The sequence below is a fragment of the Dermacentor variabilis genome, chromosome 6, assembly GCF_050947875.1.
Source record: "Dermacentor variabilis isolate Ectoservices chromosome 6, ASM5094787v1, whole genome shotgun sequence".
Classification (NCBI taxonomy): Eukaryota; Metazoa; Arthropoda; class Arachnida; order Ixodida; family Ixodidae; genus Dermacentor; species Dermacentor variabilis.
In genome coordinates this window covers 95,751,418-95,779,025 of record NC_134573.1, presented here as the reverse complement: position 1 = coordinate 95,779,025, position 27,608 = coordinate 95,751,418, and the positions used below count along the sequence as shown (strand labels likewise).

Genomic DNA, 27,608 nt, shown 5'->3' with positions numbered 1-27,608 from the left:
CGTGCTGTGTATAGAGCTGGCGTCCACGCCTTCAAATTCTTACTCATCACTTTCCCCACTTGTGAAGGCAGTACTATGTTAATTTTTCTTCTTACATGCAATGACAGTGATTGGGTGCATCTGCTTTATTAATCTCCTAGTGCTTGGCTTCTCAGATTTGCTGGATGTACAACCAAACACACAAGCAACGCACGTACAATCACATGAGCAATGTTGAACAACGCGGGGTCCGGAGAACGATCACGCCGAGGACGAACACGCCACGGCGTCGCTCGGCGCCAGCATCGCGCCTTCTCAAAAATCCCTAAACGATGCAGTCCCTAGGCACCTTGGATCAGGTCACGTGAGGGATTTTTGTACGACAAATAGACGCACGCTCCGCGCGTTAGGAGAAAAGTGTGGCGGAAATGACGTAGTAGGTTCTCATTTTTTTGCTGCTTTTTTATTTTTTTTTTGTATGGCCACGCCTTTTGGGCCACAATGGCGGCGTTGTTCTGATTTTGAGCGCTCACACGTGTTGCTCTGGTAGGTTTCGTGCCGTGGCAAAGGCGTTGTGTGGGCGGGTTTGCGTTAGTCACCGTGTCTTGTTGCGCTGTGTTACCTGCACTGTGCTCTGCCGGATGTTGCGCGAGCGTGCGCAAACCACGCGCAGCGCGGCGTGGTTTCGCGAAAGATGTAAACAAGAGAGGAGGGTGGCACAAAAGGCGGAGCATCGCGATGAGCAACGCCAACTTCCGGCTTCACTTTTGCTTCACAAAGAGTGACGTCCGGGCCTCTCCTTAGTTTCCTTCCTCCGTGGTCTAGACTATTCCGTCATAATTGTGTATAGACTATTATGACGGGCCTACAAAAAGTATTTAGTGAGTTATATGAAACGTTTAGCGATTAAGTTTGGCATAGATGGGTAATCCTCTCGTGCTTCTTACTTCCATGTGTAGAAGATATTGTGACCCGTTGGTGAAATACCTGCCTATGATCGCACCTTATGTAATATACTGAAAACGGACCTTTTAAAGGTTTAATAAATTGCGATGATGGCCATGATCATGGATAATATAGTGATGATGATGATGATGATGATGATGATGATGATGATGATGATGATGATGATGATGATGATGATGGCTGAGAACACTACTCTTCCCAGCAATCTGGATCATTCTATAATTTTATTGCTAATTTTAAAGCATCAAAAATAAACGAATCGTATTTCTGGTAATATAGCATGAGGATTGGCTGGATTTTGTACACACAATGTCATAATGGCGCATTTATTCTTTTTGAAGCAACCCCCATAGTATTTCTTTAATCGGGTACTATGTCATGAAGTATTTGAAGTATTAACGCGGTGCAACTACGAGTCTGCGTCGTTCAGTACGGAATTCAGATTATTTTGTGCCCGAATTAACAGCATACGGCACCTCCGTGAGCAGCTCGCCATCAAATTAGGAATCTGACCCACGAACATGGACAGCTCTCGTCACCTCTCGGCGACCGAGCAAAACACCCTAAATAGCGGTGGCACTAGGCTTGCCTCCGTGATCGCGGCAGTCGGCGCGAAGTTTTATTTCGTATTCTCCTTGCCAGATCGCTTCGCATGTTCAGAACTCGATCCACGCAGCTGTCATGCTAATTACAGCTGCGTCAGATGCCAATACAGATGCCGCTGTATTGGCTACACACAACGGAAGCACACGTGTAAACAATGTCCAGCGATGCTACCACATGTCGATTCTTACAGCGAAGCTGTTTGTTGTCATTGGACCAGCTGGAAGCCTGAAACAAAGAGCGCTCGCCAAACGAATGCCCAGAGGGAGCGGTCCTCAAAGATAAAACGCAGATCAGCAACAAACATTGCATTAACGAACCTCCTTTCAACCCAGGAATAAACAAAGGGGTAAATTTCAGCGAATTCGTACTACTTCCAGCGAACAAAGCCAAGGCACATGCGAAATTTGGCTGTTGGAGAAGTAAACACAGCGGGTATATTCTGGAAACACTAGAGAACAGTGGGGCAGATGTTATGATTCACTAAAAACTGGACCACGCCTCGGCCTTCCCTATTCCTCATTTTCATATCACACTGAGGGCTTCAACTTTGGCATCCGTGTGGCCTCGAGGTTAGGATGCAACAGTTTATTCACAAGTTGGGGGCTCTAATTATGTCGTCCTACGTGTCATTCACGGTATGCTGGATTATACAAGTCAAGAGTAGCGACCTTGCCTTGCACTGGCTAAGACTGCCGACGTTAGGTCCGGAGCCGCCTTTCTGAGTTGGCTTGAAATAGAGGGATATTAACATTGAAGGACAGGGCGAAGGCCATTGCCTCTGTACCGAGCGACCTGCGTCATGCGCATATTGTAAATTCGTTGGTTCATTTAACCGGCCTATCAGACCACCGTCATTTTCTTAGTGCAAAAAAAATCATATTATATCTTAGCTTTCAGCCATTCTCCGTAAACATGCGTGAATGCATGAATGTCCACCAAAGTAGTGCGTGTAGAACATAGCTGTACCGTGTATACTATAAGAAAACCAACCAGCAGCAAGTAGCACTTCTCCCCGCTTTCGGTTCACCTTTCGCTGATTAGGCATACGACTTTTGCGAAAAATGTTACCCTTCTTTCTTAAGCTACATAAAAAAAAGACTGATATTATGCCCTTCACATTCCTAGAGGCCATGTGGTGGTTAGTAACAAACGAGCCCTTCTATTACACCGATAACTTTTTTCTTTCAGTTGCACAGAGTTCGCGAGCCTAGATATGAACACCCTTGATCAATGTTTGCGGGTAGCATACGAGTATTTACTGGCCAGTCTGGTGGTCCTCGAATGAGGGACTACTTAATGTCTCTTGTTTATAGTAGATAGCCCTGCATCTGCCTATATTGTCGTGAGCCGCGCTTGCTGACACTTTCACAGCTACATTCCTTATGTGGATGTAAATTTCTAAGAAAGGGCATTGGAGCCAGGGCTGCCGGTATAGTTGAACACGCGCTGTAAGATCACATAAAACAGTATTATCCCGATGTTCCGGCAGATGACCTGCCCTGTATACTGATTAGCGTATGTGTGCAAAGTTTACACTCATTTATTTTAAATATCCATCGAACTTCCAGTATGTCAGTCTATTTACACAGTGGTAGCAGAGATACAGAGCTATACATATAAACATTGACATGCATGCAAGACGAGCACTTTCCAACGTGATCTCTTCAACGGTGTTTGTTCTATTAGCGCTGTGCCTGTAAAAGAAAAATAAATTTAGAACCTCGGGAAATTATAATATGAAAATCACACTTTTTTATTAAGAAAAGAAACACTATATATCGACATGACCGCCTATTGTGACAATGCGGTCATGGGGATCTGCTATATAATCAGCAAGAACTAGCTCGTTCGATCCCATAGGCAACGACTGTGTTACAATGAGAGATTGCGAGCTCGAAGTGTTTAAACTGCAACATATCTGTCGCAGTTATTGTTCCAACCCGTTCCTAACAAAAAAAAGAAGACGGAAAGTGTCTAGGTAGCGCAGTGTTTCTGCACTGAAGCGCTTTCTATTTGCGGGTAGAGCTCGCACCGCGCGTTTTACACGGTGTACAGGTTTTGATATTTGCACTTTTAGTTCTTTAAGAAACTAACATATTCTTGATACCCTATTTACTCGAACATACACCGGCCTGAATTCTAGGTGAAGCCAGAAATTTAGAAAGTCACAAAAAAGCAAAACATTCTTCTAAGCCGAACAAAAAAGTAAGGCGTGCATCTGACGGCGAAAAAAAATATACACATGCTATTACAGTTTGTCGACATGTCAAAGGGATACACGCATCTGCACTTGTTCCACGCGAGGCCTTGTAACTTTCCAACCTACACCTTCACCGCCTGCCTTACCTCCGTTGTTAAGGATATTGCCACTTTTCTTTGAGTACTGGTAAAATGACAAATACTTTTTCTCCCCTTGTAGTCTAACTTGCTGCGAATAGCGAAAGACAAAAATTCTTTGACACGGTTAAAAATTTCTTTCATTGTTTTCCTCAAATTGCGGCGATAATATTATCTAATAAGACTTGCAGAACTGCTGCCCAAAATACATCCATACCAGCTTTCCCAAAGCGTCCGCCACTATTCGACTACATGCGGTATTTGCCGCCCGTCTATAGAGAGCCAGGTCCCAGAATGACTTGCCGTATTTTTGTTCTCGGACACAATTTGTACAAGTTGTCGGCGAAGAATGCCTTAGTACGCGTTAAAGCTTTCGCTGTCGTGCGGCAGAATAGCCACGTCTAATGAAGGCGCTACGCACGCACGTGTTTGTCATCTTTAAAGGTAAAACAGAGTATTATCTCCATCCTTAAAAAAAGGATAATGCGTGATCCCTTTTAAAGCCTTAGTTGTATTGCACGCAAATGTGCGGCTTCAGCAGGAGCTCAATTAGGCCGTAACAGCAGCAATGGGTCGAGAGCGTGTTCCATACAGTTCGGACGCTACTAAATGCAAGTGCCTCAGCGCGTTCAATTTTTTTCATACGCAGTGCCAGTCGACAGTGGCGACCTTGGTGGCATGCACGCTGGCCATCTTCAAGAGCGTGGCGATCGACAACTACTGGGACCCTTCCCACGTCGCCATCCTCTTCGCTGGAGCGCTGGCCGCTGTCAACACCGCGAGTCTTTTGCTCAGTTGGGTACATGTGCCGGGGCACAACGTTCCATTACGATTTCAGAGAAGTGTATGAACAGATATCTAGTACGAAACCATGAAAATGTCACAGGCGGTTCGATGTAAAAAGAATAAAGGACCCTTCTGGAGAGGCTATTTTGCTGTTCACATCAGCAGTCCTCATCCAATCAGCCTCATTTTCATTATGAAGACAGCGCGCGCTACGGCATGAAGCAGTTCCTTTATTTTATGTCTAAATTTTGGGCATATCACGCTGCATATGCACAACAGGCAAAGTATGAACTGCCTGAAGTTTTACCTCCATATGATGGAGATTCCTAAATATACGTGTAAGATTTGAGAGAAAGCTTTAGCTCGAGTGTTCCTATCTGAATACCTGGAAATATAGAAATTGCTTTCGTCAACAACCACTGCACCAACTTCGGTAAGGTACGTTGTACTTATGAAAAAAAAACGTTAGAATCTAGTGACTGTTGAAAGTGAATTGTTATTTGAAGTCGTCGATATTTTAATCAAATGTGTTCGAATAGAGCAGGTTTTCAGAAAACGAAACTATGAAGTTTGCAACACTAACTTAGCAATAAAAATGATATAAAATGCTGTAAATTGCATCTAATAACTTACCTAAAGCGGGGAAAATTCACGTATTTGACTATCGCTCTGCAGTATACATTTCATACGTGATTATGATTTTTGCAAACTCCTTGTAAACATTGCGATAAATTCACGTAAGCTATGAATGTATAACTCAAATTGGTTCAATTTAGGTGTTCTAACAAATGCAGTTTAGGAAACCGCAATACCTGTTTATGACGCAGAGAGACAAATTTGTGAACTTGGTGCTTTCATTTTCTTATACTTATAATTTTTTAAATCCTTGTATAATATATCATGCCCTAAATCAACATTTCGCTTCCAACAGTCAATAGAGTTGAGTTTCATCTCTAAAATAAAAAGGTTTCATTGAAGTCGTCGAAGGGTCGTCTCAGAAAAGCATTTATACGTTTGACATATATTTGAATAGGTGGCATAGAAGCTGAACAAGTGGTAAAGGTTCCTCTTAATCCTTTAACTGTCAACTTGATGCCGTTGGTCACGAAACAAAAATATTTTCATCAACAAAACACATTGAAATATTAGTCTGTTTACCTTTACTTTTTTCACTTGCGTAACTATGACCTTCACGAAAAGTCGACCTTGAGCACCAGCAGATGCTTGCGTGATAAAACCTGCAGGCTTCGTCGTTCTCATCATCGCGCACGTGGTGCTTTTATCCTTGCCACTTTTGAAATTGTTGCATTCGTTTAAGCAAATTGTTATTTTGTCTTTGAACACAAGGACGCCTCAAGACCTTCTAAGGTGACCTTCTAAAAGTGAGTGTGCTGTTAGATATCCTGTAGGCCATGCACGGTGACACTCAATAAAATTGTTAAGCTACCAGATAAAGGGGCCTTGAAACGATTTTGGCGATTATGTACAAACGCATTGAGTCGTTACAGTAAGTCCTTGTGATCATTAATTGACGTATCTAAGTGCTCCGCGTAAAGCGTATAATTTATTATAAAGTTTTAAATATGTACATCGCTGCCGATCGCAGTACACTGGTCGGCGTAATTTTTACCCGCCTCTACCCATATGACGTAAACAATCGAATTCATGTCAGTGGGACGATCTATCCGATTAGCTGCCCAGGGCACGTCATCGATAATTTTTCCACCTTTACGGTGAACAAATGATGTTTGTAATAGGTGGAATGTTAGTTGGAATGTTGTTTCTATAAAAAGAAAGTGACACAAAGGGAACGCAAAGGATCAATTTCTCACTATACTTAAGCACTTCCGGCACACAGCAAGCGCCGTCTGCTTGTGTTACAATGTGCTACATTTTGATGAGAGCTCCGCGGTCAGAGTCGGCCTCAATGTTTTCCCGAGCACTATGATTCGACTTGGTTGCGTTGTGGACTGCAAACGTATCGACTGGCAAAATGTCATGCTACGACATCGTGCCCATCCGCAAGGCAGCAGACTATCGGACTGGCTGCAGCGCATCTGACTGCCACTGTCCAATGGGCGCCAGAATTTGTGCGTTTGCGGCCGTCACTTTACACCGGAAGATTACTAACGCAATGGCGTTTCGCGAGTCCGGTATTAAGGTAAACGCAAGCGCAAAGCGACAGGGCCTGGCAGTTTGACCATGGGCGCTATATGTAAAACTATTCCAAATTTTTTTCATTCCAATTCTGCGAGCAGCCCACCGCGGTTCGTCAAAAACTTTACCACCCCCACTTCACCTGTCTCTCACGCGACGTCACGAAAAGCGCGATAGCTCCCCATCTCATATGAGGTGTACACACTGGTTAGGCATAATTTGACCAAGCCAAACAAAAATAGTTATTGCTTATTCGAAGCCTTTTTTGCCATTAGCCCTCGGCTATTGGTTAAAAGATTTTGGGCTGCACCCACTTCACCTGCCTCTCACGCGACGTCACATTACCGCAAAAACTCTCCGCGTCAAAGTGAGGTGTACGCATTAAAGATGCATTCATATGCCGAACAAAACTGAATTTTTTTCTGAATAGCCCCAGACTACCCCGTTCCGAAAGGAATAAAAGATGGCTGTCGTCGATCGCTCAGGCACAGGGTACTCGCACCTGCAGGAGCGCATAGGTTTATTTGCGCATATTAAAACTTTTTATGTGGCCGTGTAAGGTTTTCGAGCACTTTCGGCACGTTTACGACCTCATTCTTCCAACTCTTCTTTGCTGAGCATCCATTTTAGCGTCATTCCTACGCTTCCCTTGTATGCCACCGCGATTGTCGACGAGCACCGCAAGCTGAGCAAGAGAAAGCGGACCAATCGCAGACGCCAGCACCACCCTCTTCATCTGGTTATCGATATTCAGTGCAGTGGCTCCGCCCCCTCGAATCCCTCTCCACTTGAGCATTCTTCTCGCCTCTTGTGAGCCAATTGGATAAGACAAGCCACTCAGTGCAGGCAATGTTATTCGTTTTTCAAGCAAACAGAAGTCACCTCCTGTGAACTAGGGGAGCATTTTATTTATTTATTTATTTCATAATACCCCTAAAGGCCCCCGAAGGGGTATTACATAGGGGGTACCGATACATGAAAAAAATGTGAGCTTTGCGCGTTACGGAATAAACAACTGAAGTACACAAAAGTTATACAAAATTTTTACAAAAGAAAACACAAAAGTTATACAAAAGTACGATATTTAGCAAAATACACAAGTAAACAATATACGAAACACAATAAACGAAATACATTAGGCAAGTGAAACTCAGATAGAAAATACAAAACTGACAGAGAAAATAAATTAAGGGAATTAAATAGGTACAATGTAAAAGAAGTAAAACGGGGTGTTGCTCTAAACTGCTTCAGTTGTCACGTTAACAAATTAATGAGACATGAATCCACTTGTACAATGTGCACGCAGAATGGTAAGACAATGATCAAAACAATATATACACTGAACAACGTATGAAGAAACGGTACATAATGGATATTTACATGTAACTATTGCGTAAAAGTTCCTGAAAGGTTGCGAAATCGGTTTGAGTAGCAATGTGTGATGGTAGGTTATTCCATGCAACAATTGTTCGGGGAACGAAGGAGTTAGCATAGTTAGCTGAGCGACAACTGATGCGTTTTATCTTGAAGATATGGTCTGTGCGTGGAAAGAAGGCTGTCGCTGGTTCGAAGATATGGTGAAGGTGCGGATGATGATAAAGTTTGTGCAGCAGTGAGAGGCGGGCAATTCTGCGGCGATGAGATAAGTCGTCAAGCTGAGCGCGAGCTTTTAGTGCTGAAATGCTAGTATAGGGTGAATAATCAGAAAAAATGAAACGGACCGCACGGTTTTGCAGTGATTCGATTTCTTGGGTGATATATGTTTGAAAAGGATCCCAGATGGCTGATGCATACTCGATTTTGGGGCGTATTAATGTGATGTACGCTAGTCTGCGTAGTTTAGCTGGAGCATGCTTAAGGTTGCGTTTGAGGAGGCCTAAAGAGCGGTTAGCTGATGCCAGCGTCAGGCGGATGTGATGATGCCACGTTAGATCAGACTGTAAGTGAACACCAAGGTACTTATTTGAAGTTGTAAGTTCAATTATGTTGTTAGATATTACATACGATGTTGGAATACGGTGGTTGCGCCTAGTAAATGATAATAACTTCGTTTTAGCTGTATTAAGAGTCATCAACCATGTTGAACACCATGTGTTAATAGCGTAAAGATCGGTTTGAAGAATATCTTTGTCATTGTTGCATGAAATTAATCGATATACTACGCAGTCATCGGCAAAAAGTCTGATGTGGGAAGACACACAGTTAGGCAGGTCATTAATATAGATTAAGAAAAGTAAAGGGCCAAGAACGCTGCCCTGCGGAACACCGGAGGTTACTTTGGTATAGGAGGAAGTACTGCTGTTAACAGACGTATATTGTACTCTGGATGAGAGGAAATCCTTAATCCATCCAATAACGGTTGGGTGTATGTTAAGGTTCATTAGCTTCAGTATTAGTCTATGGTGAGCAACGCGATCGAAAGCTTTCGAGAAATCCAGGAAGATAGCATCAACTTGAAAGCCTAGGTCTAGGTATGAATGTATGTCATGTAAAAAGCCGGCTAACTGTGTTTCGCATGAATAACCACGACGAAAGCCATGTTGGTAATCAACAATAATTTTGTGCTCTTCTAAGTAGTTAATGATTTCAGTATACAAGATGTGTTCAAGTAATTTACAAATAGTACTAGTTAAGGAGATGGGGCGGTAATTTAATGGGTGAGTTCGGTCTCCGGACTTAAAAATGGGTATGACTTTTGCCACCTTCCAATCGTGCGGAATAGTGTTAGTTGATAAAGACTGCGAGAAGAGTGCACATAATATAGGTGATAAACTAGGTGACAAATGTTTTAACACTTTATTATTAATGCCAGTGTGATCAGAGGCGGAAGAAAGTTTAAGTTTATTTAGTAAAGAAGAAATACCTGCTTCGCTAACAATTATTTCTGGCATTGATATGTTAATGAGATTATCAAGGGTTGGTGAAGATATGGTGTCTTCCTGTGTAAATACAGATGAAAATGCGCTATTCAATAAATCAGCACATTCCGAGTGGTGGACCATATCACCGTGCTCATCAACTAGTGTTAAATCGGGATAGCTCTTCGGGTTTATTACGCGCCAAAAACGTTGAGGATTGTTAGTGAGCATAGAATATAGGTCATGGGCAAAGAAATGTCGTTTAGATGATTTTAGCAGTGACTGATATTGCTTATCGCAGGTCTTATAACGGTGCCAGGAATCTGAGTCGCGGGCTTTATCGGCTTTACGATATAAACGCTTTTTCTTATTATTAAGGCGCCGAAGCTTTCCGGTAAACCACGGGGCTGTCGGGGTGCAGGCTATTTTGGTTAGAGGAACGAATCGATTAATTAGTTCAGTAAGAGTGGTTTTAAGTTCAGCCCAGTTATGTTCGATGGTTTGAAATTGGCATCTATTGAGGAAATGTAAAGAGAAGTCAGATAGCGCGGAGTTTATGCTGTCAAAATCCGCTCTATTGTAACATCGGATGTACTTATCAGAGCACGGACGTCTTGGAAGGGAAACTGCAAGACTACCTGTTATGATATCATGGTCAGATAGCCCATCTTGATGAGTCAGTGGATCAGTCAGGATCAGTGGTTAATACTAGATCTAAAATATTAGCGGATGTAGCCGAAGATCGCGTAGGACGGGTGATAAGCTGTGTTAAAGAAAAGTCGAGACATGACTGCAGGAAAGTGTGGGCCTCAGATAGGTAGGTTGCTGTTGAAAGGTTAGCCCAATCAACTTCGGGGAAATTAAAATCACCTAAAATTAGTACTGGAGATTTAGAAAAACGAACAGTAATGATTTCAAGGAGCCGTTGGAATTCCCGAGAAAACGTATTGCCCATGTCAGGAGGTCGATAAAAAGCACCAATGATTATTAGGCCTGCTTTATGTTTTATGGAAACCCACACACACTCTAAAAAAGTGTCAAGGTGAATACGTGTGGCGAAAAGATTTTTTTGCACTGCCACCAAACCGCCACCACCTATTCGATTTGTCCTGTCACATCGAAAGTAGTTAAATGAAGTCCAGCTTTCCAGAATGCAGGTATCGGGGACAGTATCGGTAAGCCATGTTTCGGTTAGTATCACTATCGATGCTGAACATGAGTCAATGATGGATGATAGCTGTACTGTTTTAGAAATGACACTTCTTATGTTTGTGTAAAGAAAAGGAATGCGGTCTTGGGCGTGATTCTTCCTCGATATCGGTCCAGTGGATTGATGGTTAGTGTGATCACATAACACTCGTCATTCTGTAGCTCTTTCAGACACAGGCTTTGCGCGTTTCTGATCGCTATCCCAGATATAAACGTCATTATTAATAAACAACTTGTTGAACACAAGTCGCACACGATCGCCTTCCTTTCGTATTGTTTTGGAAAATAGCAGAAGGTTGCGGCGTTTATTTCGCACTGTTTCTATTTGATTGGTTTGTTCAGACAACCCTGCGTTTGACCGCCCGATGGCTGTATTACGTTATACAGCCATCCGTCGAAACGCCCAGCTCACCTGTGGTTACCGGAATACCAGACACTGTCGGCGCTGCGACAGAATGCTCGCAGCGCACGCTGCTTCGATAGCTCTCGCTTGGGGTCGACTGTGAAGCAGCTGGTGGAGGCTTCGCGAGCTCGTTCCTAGGGAACCGGAAGTCGGCGGTTACGCAAATTTGACGTCAGGAGATTGGAATAAAAACATATTGGAATAGTATTACGCTATAAGGCCCCATGTCGTATCACGGGATGAACTGAAGCGCAAATGTGAATGGTCTGCACTGTGAAGCCACCTGGTGGTACACAGCTCAACCACACACAGTAGTAGTAACGAAATGTATTCCTTTTTGTTGCTGGTGTAAATTTTTCGCAGTAGTGTAATCGTCAACACGTTGTTTTTGTAAATGCTTAAAATGTTTTAAACTTGGTTAGAACAATATTAGCGCTTTTTTTGACTTGTTAAGCTCTGCGCCAACACGTGCCTGGACCATGCAGGCCGATCAGGGCGCTCATCGTACGTCTACACTAAAGTAAACTCATCAGCTTGAATTTACGCCTCCAGCCATCCGTCGAAACGCCCAGCTCACCTGTGGTTACCGGAATACCAGACACTGTCGGCGCTGCGACAGAATGCTCGCAGCGCACGCTGCTTCGATAGCTCTCGCTTGGGGTCGACTGTCAAGCAGCTGGTGGAGGCTTCGCGAGCTCGTTCCTAGAGAACCGGAAGCCGACGACACGACGTGCCTTAATGACGCAGAGCCAGTGAAGGCGGAGCTTAGCACAGATCACTCGACGAACAAGTCGAGGATAACATGCATGAATATGGAGGAGGGTAACTTGTAATCGTCCGTAGCTCTCCTAATATGAGACGTTTCACACAAATTGTGGTGCGAATGATTAGCTTTAGCTGTACCCTACGCGTCTACAAAATTTGTCCAAACTATTTCAGGGGCCTTTGAATGGTTGAGGCTCACCTTACATGCTGCTTACCTGCTTACATGTGCATCAGTTGTACTAGCTTCCATGACCTTTGTTGATTCCGGGCAAAAATTTAGTCATTATAGAACTACGGAAACTGCAGAAGTGTCAACAAAGATTTCAAACGAGGTTTTGTACGAAACAAAATAAATTGTCTAGGGCAGCGGACACACACATTGTCATGATAACGTCGGTTTCCGATGTTCTAATACCTGCAGTAACGTTTAGTTTAGGTAGCAGTGAACAAAGTGGTATTCTGCGTCATATCAAAAAGCCAGTGAATTGCAGCACAAAAATTGACTCTTTCCGAGCCTCTTAGAGCTTCATTGAAATGGCAGTAATATATCTGATCAAAATGTCGATCCTAACACTAAAACGTCAAAGCAGCCAGCAGTCAGCTAAAATGTCCTTTGGGCCTCCTTGTTTGCGGGTATATTCCGTGCCTGAATGATAATTCCTGTAGGCTAAGCAAAGTGACACTTCTTTGACGACACCGAGGAGCTAAAGTTTTGAATTGATCCCATATACTGACAAGACACCGGCCACGACAAAGGTCGAAGGCGCCTTTGACCAAATTAAGAACATCGAGCAAGCCTTCATTTTCTTAACAAAATGCCACAGAATTCCTAAATTAAAGGCCCGAAAAGGTCACGGCAGGTTTCGTTGGCTAATTTCGTAATGTGAAACTTGATAGTTCTGTTTTGTGAAAATTCGCAACTTTACACATTTTTTATAAAAAATTGACCACTTAAATCGAAAATTCGAAACAAACAGTCACTAGACTAAGTTTTTCTTTTCAATGCAACACACCTCGTCAAATTGGATGTGGCGGTTGACGAGAAAAACGAATTCTCCTTTTACATGTATTTATAAAGGAGCTACCGAGCTAAAGCTCCCTCTAAGAGAGACGCCGTAGATAAAAAACGCTACCTATACTAAAATGTGTATGTGTGAAAACTTAGCAACGTACACTGTTGGTCGAGTTGATACACATCTGGACGGCGGGAAAACGAAAACAAAAAACTGCAGGAATAAAGGATGACAGAATACGTTGTTGCGTGTTCTTGTTTTGCGTCTCTTAAGGTCATTATCATTGCACTTAAAGTTGTGCAACATAGTAACGCAGAAAAAAATGGCTACCACGCTCCTCCGATTCCCACCCAGAGCTCATTTATCGCCGTGACTGACCTTCGGCGTGCCGCATATGTGGGATGTCATGGTATTCTCACGGTGTACAAGATCACAGCCGTGAGAAGGCGCCACTACTCCGTAATGGATGGGGGAAACACCGCATTGAGAATGCATGAAATATTCGCGAGAGTAATTTTTTTTAATTAGGAGCGAACACTAAAGAAGAATTGTTTGCATTATGGAGTCTAGAGAATAAAAATATACATGTAAGTTGTTCCTACCCTTTTCTATGCAAATTCATAGGCAGCGTCTTGTTTGCCTATTGAACACACCATCGATGCAGGGTATGTGGCAAGTCACGCCACTTGCAAAGGCACATGTTTTATAAGAATACAATATATATTTACCAAAACCTCTAAAGCTGTGCACAGTCGCTGTTTTGCCTGAAAGGCAAGCATTTATTGTGATTGCTAATTGTGAGAAAGCAACACGAAATAAGCTTAGCTGTTTTATCGGCCATGTAATCGCCTATCAAAATTCGCTCGCTAAGTAAGTGAACAGGCTGGGCGCCATGCGCGCACAGGCAAACATCAACACAACTCACTCGATGAGTGCGGACATTCGCCGCCAGAGGGCTGCCGTGGCGAAGAGCGGCAGCAGCGGCGAGCGAATTCATTTTCAGTCTGCCCGACTCCTCGACGCGATCGGGGCGCGCGAATACACAGTGAGCATGACCCCACGGATTACCTCGGAAGGGGTGCGAGCCTGTTCTGCGCCACGCCATGCGGTGCCGCGGCCCGAGTAGTAGATGTGCTCGCTAGCCTGTAGCCCTACAATTTCCCTTGCGCGCGTAAGAAGGACGCTGCTACATCATGCGACTGTCCTCCTTCCCTCACCCTCGCACGCTTTCTCTCGCACCTGCACCATACCACGTGCGGGCACGATCTTATGGCACCTGTTAGTTAGGCAGAAAGTAATGGTGGCGGCGGAAATTCGCCTCAAGTGTTCACATGCAAACATCACATGCACACATGCAAGCGTTTTCTCATCGTCGTGTCGTCTTTTCATCGTGTGTCCGTCCTTTTTAGCGCTAACATTAGTTCTAAATAATGTTCACATAATTTCTATCACAAGAAAAGAACGAGCAAGTTTATTCGGTACAATAAAAGCGAGTTGTCTATTTTGCCGGGAGGGAAACTACAATGTGGAGACCATCTGACACTTCAGGAAGCCATCTATGCAGTAACCGGGATATTTGTTTTCTTTTAGTGTTTTTCTCTTCGTGACACAGACTGTGCTTTAGTAAAGTTATGACACTCACAGACACCATACGATGAGAGAAGAGGCAACTCGAGCATACTTAGTCCAACAAAGCATACTGAACGATATGATTTTTTCTCGAATGTCATGCTTATGGGATTTATTATGCGCACTCCAAACAAAAGACAAAATGATCCCATTATTCGTTGGTTAGTATTGAACTAGCCTCAACGTCACGTACTTGTGTGCCTAGCCCGTAATGCCCTGCCAGTGAGAAAAGTGACGAACCATGTCTTCATATCCAACATTTACAAGCATTATTTTTCGCGCTGCAGTCAAAGTAATCTCTCATCATTTCGCGTAGAAAAAAGTCGAACGTGTTCGGCACTGCGGCAGCACGACTGCCGATTCCTGATGTTTCTCTTTGTTTTATCGCAGGCCTCGTAATGTCCGCCGTCGTTGTGGTGTCCACCAAGTGCGATAAGAACCCGGACAACATCGCACCGGCCATTGCCGCCTCCTTCGGCGACTTGACCACGCTGTTCTTGCTCTCCGGTTACTCATCCTTCCTGCTGTACAGGCCCTGTACGTGTATACCACCATGTTTATTACTATTTATTTACAGCAAAGGCTGTTCAAAGAATTTTCGTAGTGGTATACGAATGCTACGCCCTGTATTCAAACAGCTTTTGTGCGCAAGCACATGTGGAAGCTACGTGTGTGTGGGGGGGGGGGGGGGGATGCATGTGTGCGTGAGCGCGCGTGAGTGCTGATAGTGACAGACCAGACATCGCGGTAAGCTGGCAACGAACGGCGTTCTTTAAATCTAACCTATACAGATCTAACTCACGCTTCGGAATCCATAAGGAGCGAAGCTTTCACAATGCGTATAACTAAATGCTATCAAACTGTTGCTATTGTAGGACGTGTTTTGCAGCGTCGAGATTACTTGACCACCCGGCAAATGAGCCCGACGCGGAAACTTTACCACGAACACGAGTGTTCCACATCGTGATGTCATCCTCACGGTCTTTTGCATCCTCACGGTCTTTTGGTTTTTTTAGTATTCTTGGGGGGGGGGGGGGGGGCGGTAACGTACATGGTGAACTTGCTTATTCCGGATAGCCAAACACCTTCTTCCTTTCGGGAGCTAAGAGTTGCTTTATTGTTAACCGCAGGCACTAGTCTCAGAGATACCCTTATAATCGCGCGTAGTGTCGGGGCGTTTCGCTTTCGCGACTTACACTTACACGAAATTTGTTCGCCCATGCTAAAAACAAAAGCGGATCGGCTGCTAGTACACTTGCCTAGACGAAGGCAAAGCATTGATGCTAACGTTTTGCTTGATGCAATCTCTTTCAGAAATTAGATTGTTTTACTGTTAAAGAAAGGTACTGCATGGTCTCAGAGATGCCTTATAATTGTGCGGAGTGTAGGGGCGTTGCGCTTTCGCGACTCACGCGGAATTTGTTCGCCCATGCTAAAAAGAAAAGCGGATCGGCTGCAAGTACATTTGTCTAAACGAAGCCAAAGCTCTGATGCAAACATTTTGTTTGTTTCAGTCTTTTTAAGAAAATCAGTTAGTTTCAGTGATCTAAACCTGCACAAGAGATTATATGACGGCCAACAAAAAGAGCACAGTGACGCTTTCTCGTATCCTTTCCGCCTGATTACATATTACCAAGACAATTTATACAAACATCGAGTTGCTATTTAAAGACAACAAAAGTTACCTTCCTTTATATAATAAGACAAAACAGAGTCAAACCAAAGGGCGAGTTTAGAGGTAGATGAGAAGGTTTCATGCGCAGTGCCTTTTGACGTGCCCAGTGCTTGAAGTCACGTATACTATTGTGTGTTGTAGCCTGGGTACTGTTCAGAAATAACAAAGTTTTGTGACAACACGATCTCCTCGCTTTGGGCAAGGCGAGCGCGCTCTAGGTTTCCGGCACGCGTCATATGGCCAGCGTTGTAAGGGCTTGGTCTTCCGGTTATCGACTGAACACGGTTCATGAGTGTCTTTGAGTGCATGACATCACGCTCGTCTATTTATTTATCGGATGCTTACTCAATCCATGATCGTTATCGAACTGCTAACTCGATTTTAATAGTGTGATACTTAGAGATAACTAAGTACCACACCATTAAAATCGAGTTCGCAGTTCGATAACGATCATGGATTGAGTAAGCATTCGATAAATAAATAGACGAGCGTGGTGTCATGCACTCAAATACACTCATGAACCGTGTTCAGTCGATAACCAGAAGACCACGGGCAAAACTGCGACCTTACTTGTTTCTGTTTTCTTTTCGGCATATTGCCACCCTCCTATTACTCCCGCTGCAGCCCAGCTTCGAAGTCACAAGCACGAACTAAGCACCCGAATGGCATAAACATTGATCCGCCACAGTGTGTCCGCTATCCAGTACGAAGAGAGAATCTTTGCTTGCCTGCATTTGTCATTAAATAGCGGAAGGCAGTTCTATTTTTCGTGGAGAAGCGTAAAAAATTAGACGAAACAAATTTCTACGTTCTATTGCTGTTGGTTTGTTCGGATGCAGCGGCGGTGTCTCTTGCGACGTTGTAGCTGCTGCTGTCAGTGTTTCATTATCCGCAGAGTGTTGATTAGAAATGCAAGATATGGTAACCTCGAAACCATATCTTCCTTGACCCTGTAATGCCAATTAGGCTTTATGTGTCTGCGTCATTCTCAGCTGCAGGAACACATATAACAGGATGCTGTAATAAAATTATTATGGTAATGTGTACTATGGCTTTCCACGTATATATTTCCTTCAAGTTCATTTGATTCAGAGGAATGTTTGCATAGTGGTTGCGGACTGTGAACGGGGTTCCATTATATCTTGTGCACAAAATAAGACGCTGTTAACGGAAACGAAGACGAACTGAATAGCACACAAGAACTGGGCCATCTCTTGTGATACGAGACCCGTTGGCAACCATGTAACATCCTGCGTCACATTATTCCTTCCTCTCCTTTGTCTCTGGCTGTGCTTAGGGCAGAATATATTAGTTGTATTATATTTCTCCCCAAACGTTCTTTTCACAGTTTCTAGTGATGCCTTTTTTATACCCTGAGAACCCACATGCTCCGATGCCAACGATATTTATTTTTCATTTAGGCTCTTCAGAAGTGAACCAAACCCTCCATTGAAAGTTTTCCGATGCATGGTAAAAGAATGCAAGAAGGTGCTTGCTTAAACCAAGTTTATATATGCATGCTCGAGAAGAAATCGCAGAAAATATTACTGTGATATAAAAGCGATGTGTTGCTTGTCACCGTTTGCTCTCACGCTTAATGCCGCTTGAGCGTAACAGAGTAAGGTAAATACACTTTAAGAAAGTGCGCAAGTATCCCGAAAAACGGGTGTGCCATGTGTAGGCTTTTAAAGAAATTCCTTCTATTTCCCCCTCTCGCCCTTCGGTTAGCGAGATATTACGAATTTTAAAGCTCGCGGGTTTGCAGGTGTGGTTTATACAATCGAATTTCTGAGTGCTTCAAGGCTTCTGTCTGACATAGAAGGGCATTTCACGTGCCAGCCTCAACACAATTGTTTCTTCCGGAGGGCTCACCACGTATCTTTCGCCGACTAAAATGCACATGGCTTCGTCGCGGCTGAGATTGCATATATGGTTCAGAGTCTTAAGCGATGGCTCGAAATCGGTTGTCACGCGTCTTCCGATAAGGCGATCCGAGGTATGGGTAAACTGACGTAGATCTTGTGTTTGACAGCATCACAAGTACATAGCGGACAGGAATACAGTTAAGAAGAAAAGCGGAAGAATGTGTCATAGATGCCAAGAAGTAGTCCTATACATATTCAAGTTAGGTCATGAGTAGGATTGCCTACCGTTGCTAGCCTCTTCGTTTTTCGACACTGCGATTTGCTTAACACTATCCTCATGCGCGCTTGTGGCAATCAAAAGGGAATCTCAGCCACGATAAGGGCACTCTCGCAAAAAAAATATACTTGCTTTCTTTAGGCTTTTTCACGCTCTCATAACCGGGTCTACCTGTTCTTATGCCGTTATCACACTTGTAAGGGCTACATCATCCAGCCACCTCACCCTGTTTTACTACGAAGTTGCTTCGGCAGTTGAGCTTTTCTTAAATGCGCACAGATAGCTGAAGGTATTCGTAGAAAGTATACTGATATGGGGGTGGCTGTTTACACGTGCATATGGCTCATCAATTACTTTGAGGATGCCTATTAGGTAAGCAGGGACGAAAACAGTGAACACATAGGGAGGCAACAACATTGATAAATTATATATTCAGTATCGCAGGGTACATGATGCCAGCCCTCAAAACGCGCCACCCTTAGCGTGCTTGACGGCGTCGTGCAGATTTGGCGCCGTTGGTGATCGTGCTGTGCGTGGGCGTGTTGCCAGTGTGGATAATTCTGGCTCGGCGCAACAGCGTGTCCCGAGTGGTGCTACGTGTCGGCTGGCTGCCAATCATCGTCGCCCTCACGGTCTCCAGGTGGGCCTATGCAGAACCACTTACTCTCGCTGAAATCATGGCGTTCATCAATGCTAAGGTGATCGAATACACGCCACGGCGGCCGCATTTCGGTGGGGGCGAAATGCGAAAACAGCCGCGTACATAGATTTGGGGCTACGTTAAAGAACCCCAGGTGGTCCGAATTTCCAGTTGCCCCACTACAGCATGCCTCATAATCAACTCGTGGTTTGGCACTGAAACCGCATAAGTTAATCATAATGTGATGTTCAAAACTAGGAACGAGGAAAAATGGGGGCCAAACAAATATATTTAAGATACCATGCATTACTACTTTTTTCCGCAGTGCGTCGCTGAACATATAGGCTTATGTAGAAACGTACATTTAGCGGGATAACGTGACGATAACTGCGGCAACGTGTATGAGTCGCATATGTGCCAAGGGGAAATAAATGACTAGGCCAATACTGTTCCATGCGGCATTTATATCAGTCTCCCAAAGTAGAACTTGGTTGTTTGCCATTATGAACCCGTATACGTACTTGCAGCTTCGGCGGATACATCCTGGATTACGCCGTCATAACGTATCCGCCAATCGCTCTGCACCTGTCATCGGTCAATGGTGAGATATGCACTTTTTTAAAACTCCTTATTACGTCAGTTTGTTGACGTAGACACGTTTGCATTTGAATTCTAAGTGCTCTTTCTTTTTCGCTTAGTTAACGCCGGTGAAAGTGTAATTCAGGTAGCTAGCTAATCGAGGGCCAAATTTATGGCCTTGGTACCAAGCAGCAGTATTTTAGTGCAAAGGCATACTTCCGTATGCTCGTCTTTTCGTACTCGCTCATATTACTCTGCTCCAATTATGTGTTTGTCCTGATTCTTCGTTACTATGAAAATATATCGTAGAGCTGTTATTTTATTATTATTTCTCGCGGGGTTGCTCACTCCAGTAATTACGATATATCAGCATGTCAAAAATAAATACACAGTGCATCAAAGTAAGGCCGAACGAGCGCTTCCTTACACGACAGAAGATTTGCTTCAATTTGAGAACTTAGTATGTATGTGTCTTTAATATCATTAGTCCTATAGACGAGTTCTTTTTCACTAATAAAGGACCCGCTCGTTGAAATTCAGATTCTCCTCGCAATATACGCGAACACTTTTCACACTGCGACAATTTATGTACCGTGTATTTCTTACGTCTCCGAAAGCATCTATATCGACCTCACGATATAATATTCTGTTGTCCAAAAATTAAAACCCAATTCAGGAATTCTAGGACCTTTGCTACCGCGTTGGAAGATTCCAAATGTGAACGTGCTTCCCCCCCCCCCCCAAAAAAAAATTCATTTTTTGGATGTCTTCACTACAGGTACACGTATATAGCAAACATTCTGGTGGAATGCCCTCGAATACCCCATGTCCACTGTCCTATGTTTTTCCTATCGCTTTACTGATGGTGCAAGCGGGCATGCATCAATTTGTTCAAGAAACAGACAACAAAGCCAAATAGGACTATAGTTAGAGGCCTTTATAGCGGAATACTGCACCGTGACCATCATTCGCTATATAACTCACTTCATTTTAAACACGCACACCGTGCACCGCATACAGAAGAGTAAGGTAAGCACGTTCATCAAAGTAAAACCTTGATTTGACATGAGTTTTATATGTACCTGTATATATTGAAGTAAGGCACCAATTATTTGTGCACATTTCGTTTGACGGAAGGTGACTGTAGCCGGCTTTATTGGGCCGAGGTGCAGGGAATGCTCCATAGAAAAAGGCTGCGGCGACGCAAGGTTGAGCTGCAGACCGTCGAATGCCGCTACGGCGTCTAACCTTGCCATGAAAATTCTTGGTTTGCTTACAGGCTAGCCTCGTCATCATTGTGACCTTCTTCCGTTCTTCCGAACACTGTCAATTCATGAACATTTAACGCCTCAATGTGTACATGGTCATACTTTTATTACATAGCTTTTGCCATTTTGCGGTAATTTTAGGCCCATTTACAGCCATGCTACATACGCCATCTTAAAGAGCATCATCTCACAGCATTAAAATCATTGTTCTGGCGCTCTTTGGCCACAATTGGCCCTTGCGCCATTAAACACCACACACCATCATCATTATCGTCATCATCATCACTGTTGCCTTCGTTGACATTCGCGTGCTTTCCACCCTAAAAGGCTTCGAAGACATTTTGAATAGTCGGTTTTAACGCGACAGCTTTAAGGAGCTCGTGTCGCAGAAAAGCCGGTGTCGTCGGCGTCTGTGTCGGCGGCGTTGGCCGTGAGCGATAAATCCCAGCAGGAACTTCATTAATAAAAAACAACTTGCAAGATGGGCTGCGTGGGAATCGAACCAGGATCTCCGGAGTGTGAGACAGAGACGTTACAACTGAGCCACGAGTTTTTTTTTCTTTATTTAACTGAGCCACGAGTTCGATGCTTCAAAGCGGTACAAAAGCGCCTCTAGTGAACTCGGTGTTGCCTTAGAAACGAGCTGTTTCTCAGGCTCAGGCGTGCGTCGCTTGCTCAGACGCACATTTCGTTGTCGCGCCGAACGCTGCGTTGCTAGACGCTCACCGCGTCCGATGCGGGGCGCGTAGTTGCTGCGCCGTAGCCCATTGTTTTACACCCCTTGGCGGGTCGACGGGAACGCTATCGTGTTCCACTCTTGAAGGCGAAGCTTAAGCGTCCTCGAATTTTAATTAAATTTTTACGCAAAAAGCTGGGCATATTTGGCATCCATCGCATTCGTATTCGCTGCTATTTTACAACAAGCAGCGCACGTGTTCAGCGATTCCTGCAGCAATGCAGAACGACCGTAACACTTGCTAACATGGCACGCTCCTCAAGTGCGTCCCCAACGCTGCCATTACCGTCAGCGCAGAGCGCAGCGCAATTACCTTTGCAGAGGACAGAGGTGGCACTGTTATTTGGGATTCATTCTAAAGCAACAATTCAGCCATCGGAAATTCATAAATTCCTTCGTTGCCCGGACAAATTTGTTGTAGTGGTCTTCGTTGTAGAGGCATTCAGAATCAGAATGAGAATGTTCATTAAATTTATTTAGTACGAAGGATAGGGGAATTCGGTAGATATGAAAGGCAACAGTTTGCACTAATCTTAATGAACCCTTCGTTATAGGTCATCCTGTAGACAAGGCTTTCGTTCTAGATGCATTTCACCGTACTTACTACAACGGGTTACGAACGTCAAGACCCAATTCTGCCCCTTCGTCCTCTGAGTAACCTAACGCCTTGGTGCACGCAAGTGCACGCTAGAACTACGCTCCGCCACACGTCTTCAAAGGTCAACCTCTAAGCTGTTCCTTTTCCTGCGCTGGCAGTGATCGTCTCCCGGCGACATCCCACCATGCCATCTGCGCGACCTGCCCGAAAATATCTGCACCTGACACATTTGTAAGACTGCGTCGATTGATTGTTGTTAAGTGCAACACCTTCTGGCCGCTTTTTAGGCATGTACAACTTGGGACACATTCTATTTGCCATTTAAAGGGACCCCGGACCACAGCTCAGGCATGGCGAAGAAACACATTCCGCGGATAGCGTATACCGTGCTGTAAAAATCTCTCCCAAATTTTGCGGTCGTGTGATGCGCGTTGAGCTCGCAAGCGGAGCGCAATGTCACCTTTCTTTAAAACGCTATCACTTCAACAGAAGCCTGCCCTTCACTTCTTTCTGGACGCTTTACTTTGTATTAAATCAGATTCCCATACGCGGCTGCTATTGGCCAATTGCTAACATCAATCAAGAAAAGGGTTTGAATCAATGCGCTTCTTGCTACTTTTACAGTGTACATTTATTAACGCAGTTTAATGAACAGGGGAAAATATGCTTTCGAATTTCGATAATAATTGGGTACTTCCGCAAGAAGCTGACCATCGTCTGCCGACGCTCGGCCACCCGTGCAGGAATTAAACCATGACCACCCTGTTTATCGGTGCCGTAGCCATCGGGTCTCGCTAATTTCGACTGTTTTTGAAGCCTCAAGTAACCTCGAGCCACGCGAAACTTAGGGTCAGACGACACGCACCCTTGCCAGCGCTCGCTCTCTCCTAGCCGCCCCTGGTTAGACGCCTTGGCAGACTTCACTTTCTAATCACCTATTCAGCGACCCTCCATCGGTCAAGCTGGTGCAGAACAAAGCCGGTCCGCACCACGTAACACAGCCCTACAGGAGCATGCGAGTAGGAGCGCGCACTCTAGCCTTATCCTGCACAAAACAAACGCTGCAGTTGCATGTAGCTGCTGTCTGCTACGCATAGCGTAGATCCCGCGGCCGCCTCGGGGTGCTGCGACGAGTGCACCGGCTCAGCGCGCTGTGGTTCGCTGAAGAAAACGCCGCGCCGCGTTCGCTACGTCGTAGGAGCCAAAATGGGAAACAGTGCCGCGTACGTGAACATCAAAAATGAAATTTGAACTGCGTGCCACCGTGACGTCCGGTAAGCGGAGCGTTGTTGGCATACCCCGCTCCGTCGTAGCTTTGCAGTGCAAATGACTGAAGGGGTGGAAGCACCACGATTGTTATGTTTGATTGCGAATAGCTCCTCTCCTGCGGAAAGCATTGAAGAGCTTTTTTGTGGCAATGTGTTTCTGAAATAGCCTGTTTTCGAATGCATTTATAGACTTCTATAAAGAGTGCTACAGAACGCCTTTAAAATACATTTCCCTGCGTTATCGGTAACATCAAAGTAAAGCGTTTCGATGGTGGCAGTGCATAGTGTATTAGTGAATTACAGCCGTCCAAATACAATTGAGCTAGTAACAAACTACCAAAATAAAGCTTGGCAGCACCATGCTCAATTGTCAAGACAGCTGCGAAGCAGCGCTGACTGTATTTTTTTCTACATGTGTGGTTCATTTGAATGCTTTATGTGTCGTGATGGCTGCGCTAGTGATTCTTCTTTTGCGTATTGTTCGAGGGGGAGGGGGGGAGAAGAATGTAGGTAGCCTTGTGTGTATAGCGTTCCACTGCTGAGCACGAGGTCGTGGGTTCGTTTACCGACCGCGGGGGCCGCATTGTCGCGAGGGTGAACTGCACCAATGCTCGTGCACTTCGATTTATGTGAATTAAAGAGCTCCAGTGCGGTTAGAGATAATCCAGAGCGTTTCACTATGGCATTTCTCCTAACTCACTGTGCACTTTCCAAATGTTAAATGCCATAAACAATGTCTGTGTTTCATTTCCTAACGCAGTTCTTGTGGCCCTTCTTAAGGATCGTCGCTGCTTTTAGTAAAAAATCACCGAGCCAATGTATTTACAGCAGTGCAGGCATTTTACGGCACTGGGCGTGTTTCCTTTCTTCATTCGCGAAGGCGATCTTAGTTGGGGTAATGTATTATTGTACGATGCTGTCATCGTGCCACCCACCGCTGTTGATGCTTACCACAGGAAGAAGGGACAAGATATCGCGCAAAAAAATTATTATCGCGTGGTTCGACGTGGCTGTTACCATCGACTGTAATAAAACATGACTTTACTCTCTATAGCTCATGAGTTCGATGTTCTTTGCGTGCAGCACTGGGCGGGAACCTTGCGGCCGTGTTTAGCTGCAGCTTGTCCAGCTACCTGAACCGACTGACGGTGCTGGGACGGTTGCCCGCGGAGGAGCCCCTCTGCGTAGGTCCGCTGCAGATGTACTACCAGGGCGGCGACATGGCAAACGTTGCCTACGTGCTCGTCGGTGTCGTGGTGCCCGGCCAGACACTGTTCGCCGTGCTCTCCAGGGTTCTACGCTTTGGAAGGATCTCCATGAGTATCACATTCTTCGCAGCATACATTGGCGCATCACTCGCGCAGGTGCGTCTTTGAAAACTGTGTGCGTGCACGTACAGGACGCCTTCCTATTTACAGATCGTTTGTGTTTGCATATTGCTATGTCGTATATTTGTGAGTGTAAAACTTCGTTCAGGGGATCACAGATGATTTTTCTTTCCTATTTCAGTCAGAAACTGCCGCTTAATGTTGCCGTTTGTTTCCAACTGGTGGCTATTGGGACATTGGGTGTTAGTATGTCGAAATTGTATACTGGATTTGCTAAATACGATGCAGTGAAAAACTACGACGTATTTTTGTTTCGCGGCGGTCACGCAAAGCTACCATCCATAAGTAACGGTGACACTGCCAAGGTTTCCTTCTAATTATATATTCGGCATGCACACACAGGGTGGCGCCATCTTCCGGAAGAACACCGCTGACGTGCACGATAAATACGGCCTGCTCCTCGTATATTTTCGCTGCCGGCGCCCAAACGAAGCACCTGGCTAGTGCCCTAGCTCCTGAACATATCCGCAATTGCCTTAAATACACGGAAAATTGGTAATTGCCAAATTAATGGTCCTGAGCATACTGAGGCCTCCTACATGTCTGTTCTTTTTTTACTCTCTGATTATCCTCTTTTTCCGTTTCTCCAGATTTTCAGTTACTACATTTTTTTACATCCTCCTTGTCTTGTTCTCTTTTACTCTCTTATGTTTTCTGTTTCTGCCAAAGTGACTGGAATAGATCATGTAAATTATAGAGGGACAATAAACCAGGGAAAGGCTACCTGATGTTCTTTGTGTTGCTTTATCGATTTTCGGCCCACTGTTTTTGCCTCAAACGCAATATATCTATAAGTAACACGTGTGTTATACCGTGCCATGCTCGTATAGGTAGCAGGGTATGAGCATTTGACTTGGTAGAAGCATGCAGCGTTGTGCGAACGCATCCAGGAGTGTTCAACATTATTTTCGCTACGCAGATGTGGACGATGTTCGTCGCCTGTAGGGGCTGGGGAAGTGCTTCGTATTAATAAATCACTTTTGTTTTCTGAATATTTTTGTTGTCAATGTTAGCTACGAACCACCACGTAGCCAGATGCTCCGCGGAGCTGCAAAAACTTTCTCTCTGCGCGAACTCCTCTACTTGCAAGGCGGCCGACGTGACGACTTTGCCCACATTATCCCTCATGCTACGTCACACAGACTGCAGCAGGAGTCTTTCGAGTGGCTACAATATTAACCATGTGGCCGTGACCACCTCTCGGCCATTGTGACGTTGAAGATACTTGTAGATACTTGTATACTTGTAGGTACTTGTTGTAGATACTTTTCTTTGTGGCTCTGACAATGTCACGCGATCGCAAATCTCCTTTTTGCCTTGGTCACTGCAGGTAGTGGTATTGCTGTACCTGGCACGTCTCGTCGTGTACCGTCTCTGGGGCTGGAGCATTGACCCGGATAACGCGGCTATACCGTGTCTGACTGGCTGTGGTGACTTCCTGGGCACCGGATTCCTTACACTCGCCTACGTGGTACTCCATTACGTGGGCGACGAATCAGCCGTTCAGGAAGAAGAGTTACGTACCCTCAGCCAAACGTCTACTCTTCTCACACCAGGGCCGTACTCGTCTTCCCCAAACTACGGCAATACCACCATTAGCTAAGCAATGTCCTGTAATGAGGGCAAGGCATCCGGGAAACAAAAGATTGCCGCCAAAAAGGGATCTCAACGTACTTTGAACGCTTTCTTCTGTGATCACGGATGACATTTTTGTCTTTTGCGCCTGTAATACCTATACATTTCTTTCTTAGTGTTTATTGAGTGAATTACTAACGAGTATTAAAGGAACACGCAAAACATGCGCTCTTGTACAGATTCTGATGATTATCCTTCTCATGAAAATTGTCTAACTCAACTTGGATCAGATAGATATAACGTATGTGACTTATGAGTTACGCGCCTTACACGTCAAAACGTAAATCTGTATATACTATTTATATAGAAAGCACTCATTTTTCTTGTTTTTTTTTTTGAGGTAATGCAATCTACCAGCTTCATGACGCTGAACAACCGCTACCTCGGGGTATAGGAGCATTATGAAAGGTACGAAAGCCAATTTCTGGCTATTGTAAAAAGACGATATCTTAGGTGATCCATTTTTGCGAATATTGGCCACCAGGTCCCGATGGAATTTTGAAAAATTTAAGGAACAGGAAATATTACAATTTCAGAAAGTACGGCGACGACATTAGCCGACAATATTGAGGAAGGTATCAATACTTTGGAAAAGGTGACTTTAGTATGACAAAGTCGCCATGAGTAATTGAGCTGAATTGAACTGTCATCAGTATGCGCAAATCTACTTCTGAGTAAATAACGACTATAGATTTCTATATTTATTTACTGATGTTTGAATCTAAAAATATTGAAATTAGTACGTATTGCGCGAAGTCCTAGCTACCTTTTTATGGAGTTCTTTTTTGTATGAAGTATCCACGGGAGAAGTAAATTTTAACTTTGCTGGATTGATGGTATGTTGCTTATATGCACCTTTTTGAAATATTGAGTCCAGATTCACTAATTATTACTTGATTATTTTGCGGGATGGATCATTTCTGCTTTCAGATACCTGTCGTGTATGGTTCAAACTTTTTGTCATGAACTTG

The 27,608-nt window shown here is 44.4% G+C and overlaps 1 protein-coding gene across 3 annotated transcripts in view; it reads left to right on the top strand.

Annotated features, from left to right (window-relative positions):
- LOC142584934 (solute carrier family 41 member 1-like) overlaps positions 1-26,818 on the top strand; it is a 268,847-nt gene extending 242,029 nt beyond the window's left edge. For all 3 annotated transcript variants that reach the window (XM_075695294.1, XM_075695293.1, XM_075695295.1), the window contains 6 exons: positions 4,538-4,682; positions 15,099-15,245; positions 19,030-19,165; positions 19,693-19,766; positions 24,698-24,978; positions 26,333-26,818. In XM_075695294.1, coding sequence (XP_075551409.1) covers positions 4,538-4,682; positions 15,099-15,245; positions 19,030-19,165; positions 19,693-19,766; positions 24,698-24,978; positions 26,333-26,605 — 1,056 coding nt within the window. In that variant the 3' untranslated portion in view covers positions 26,606-26,818. The remainder of the gene's footprint in view (positions 1-4,537; positions 4,683-15,098; positions 15,246-19,029; positions 19,166-19,692; positions 19,767-24,697; positions 24,979-26,332) is intronic.
- Positions 26,819-27,608: the final 790 nt, after the last annotated feature.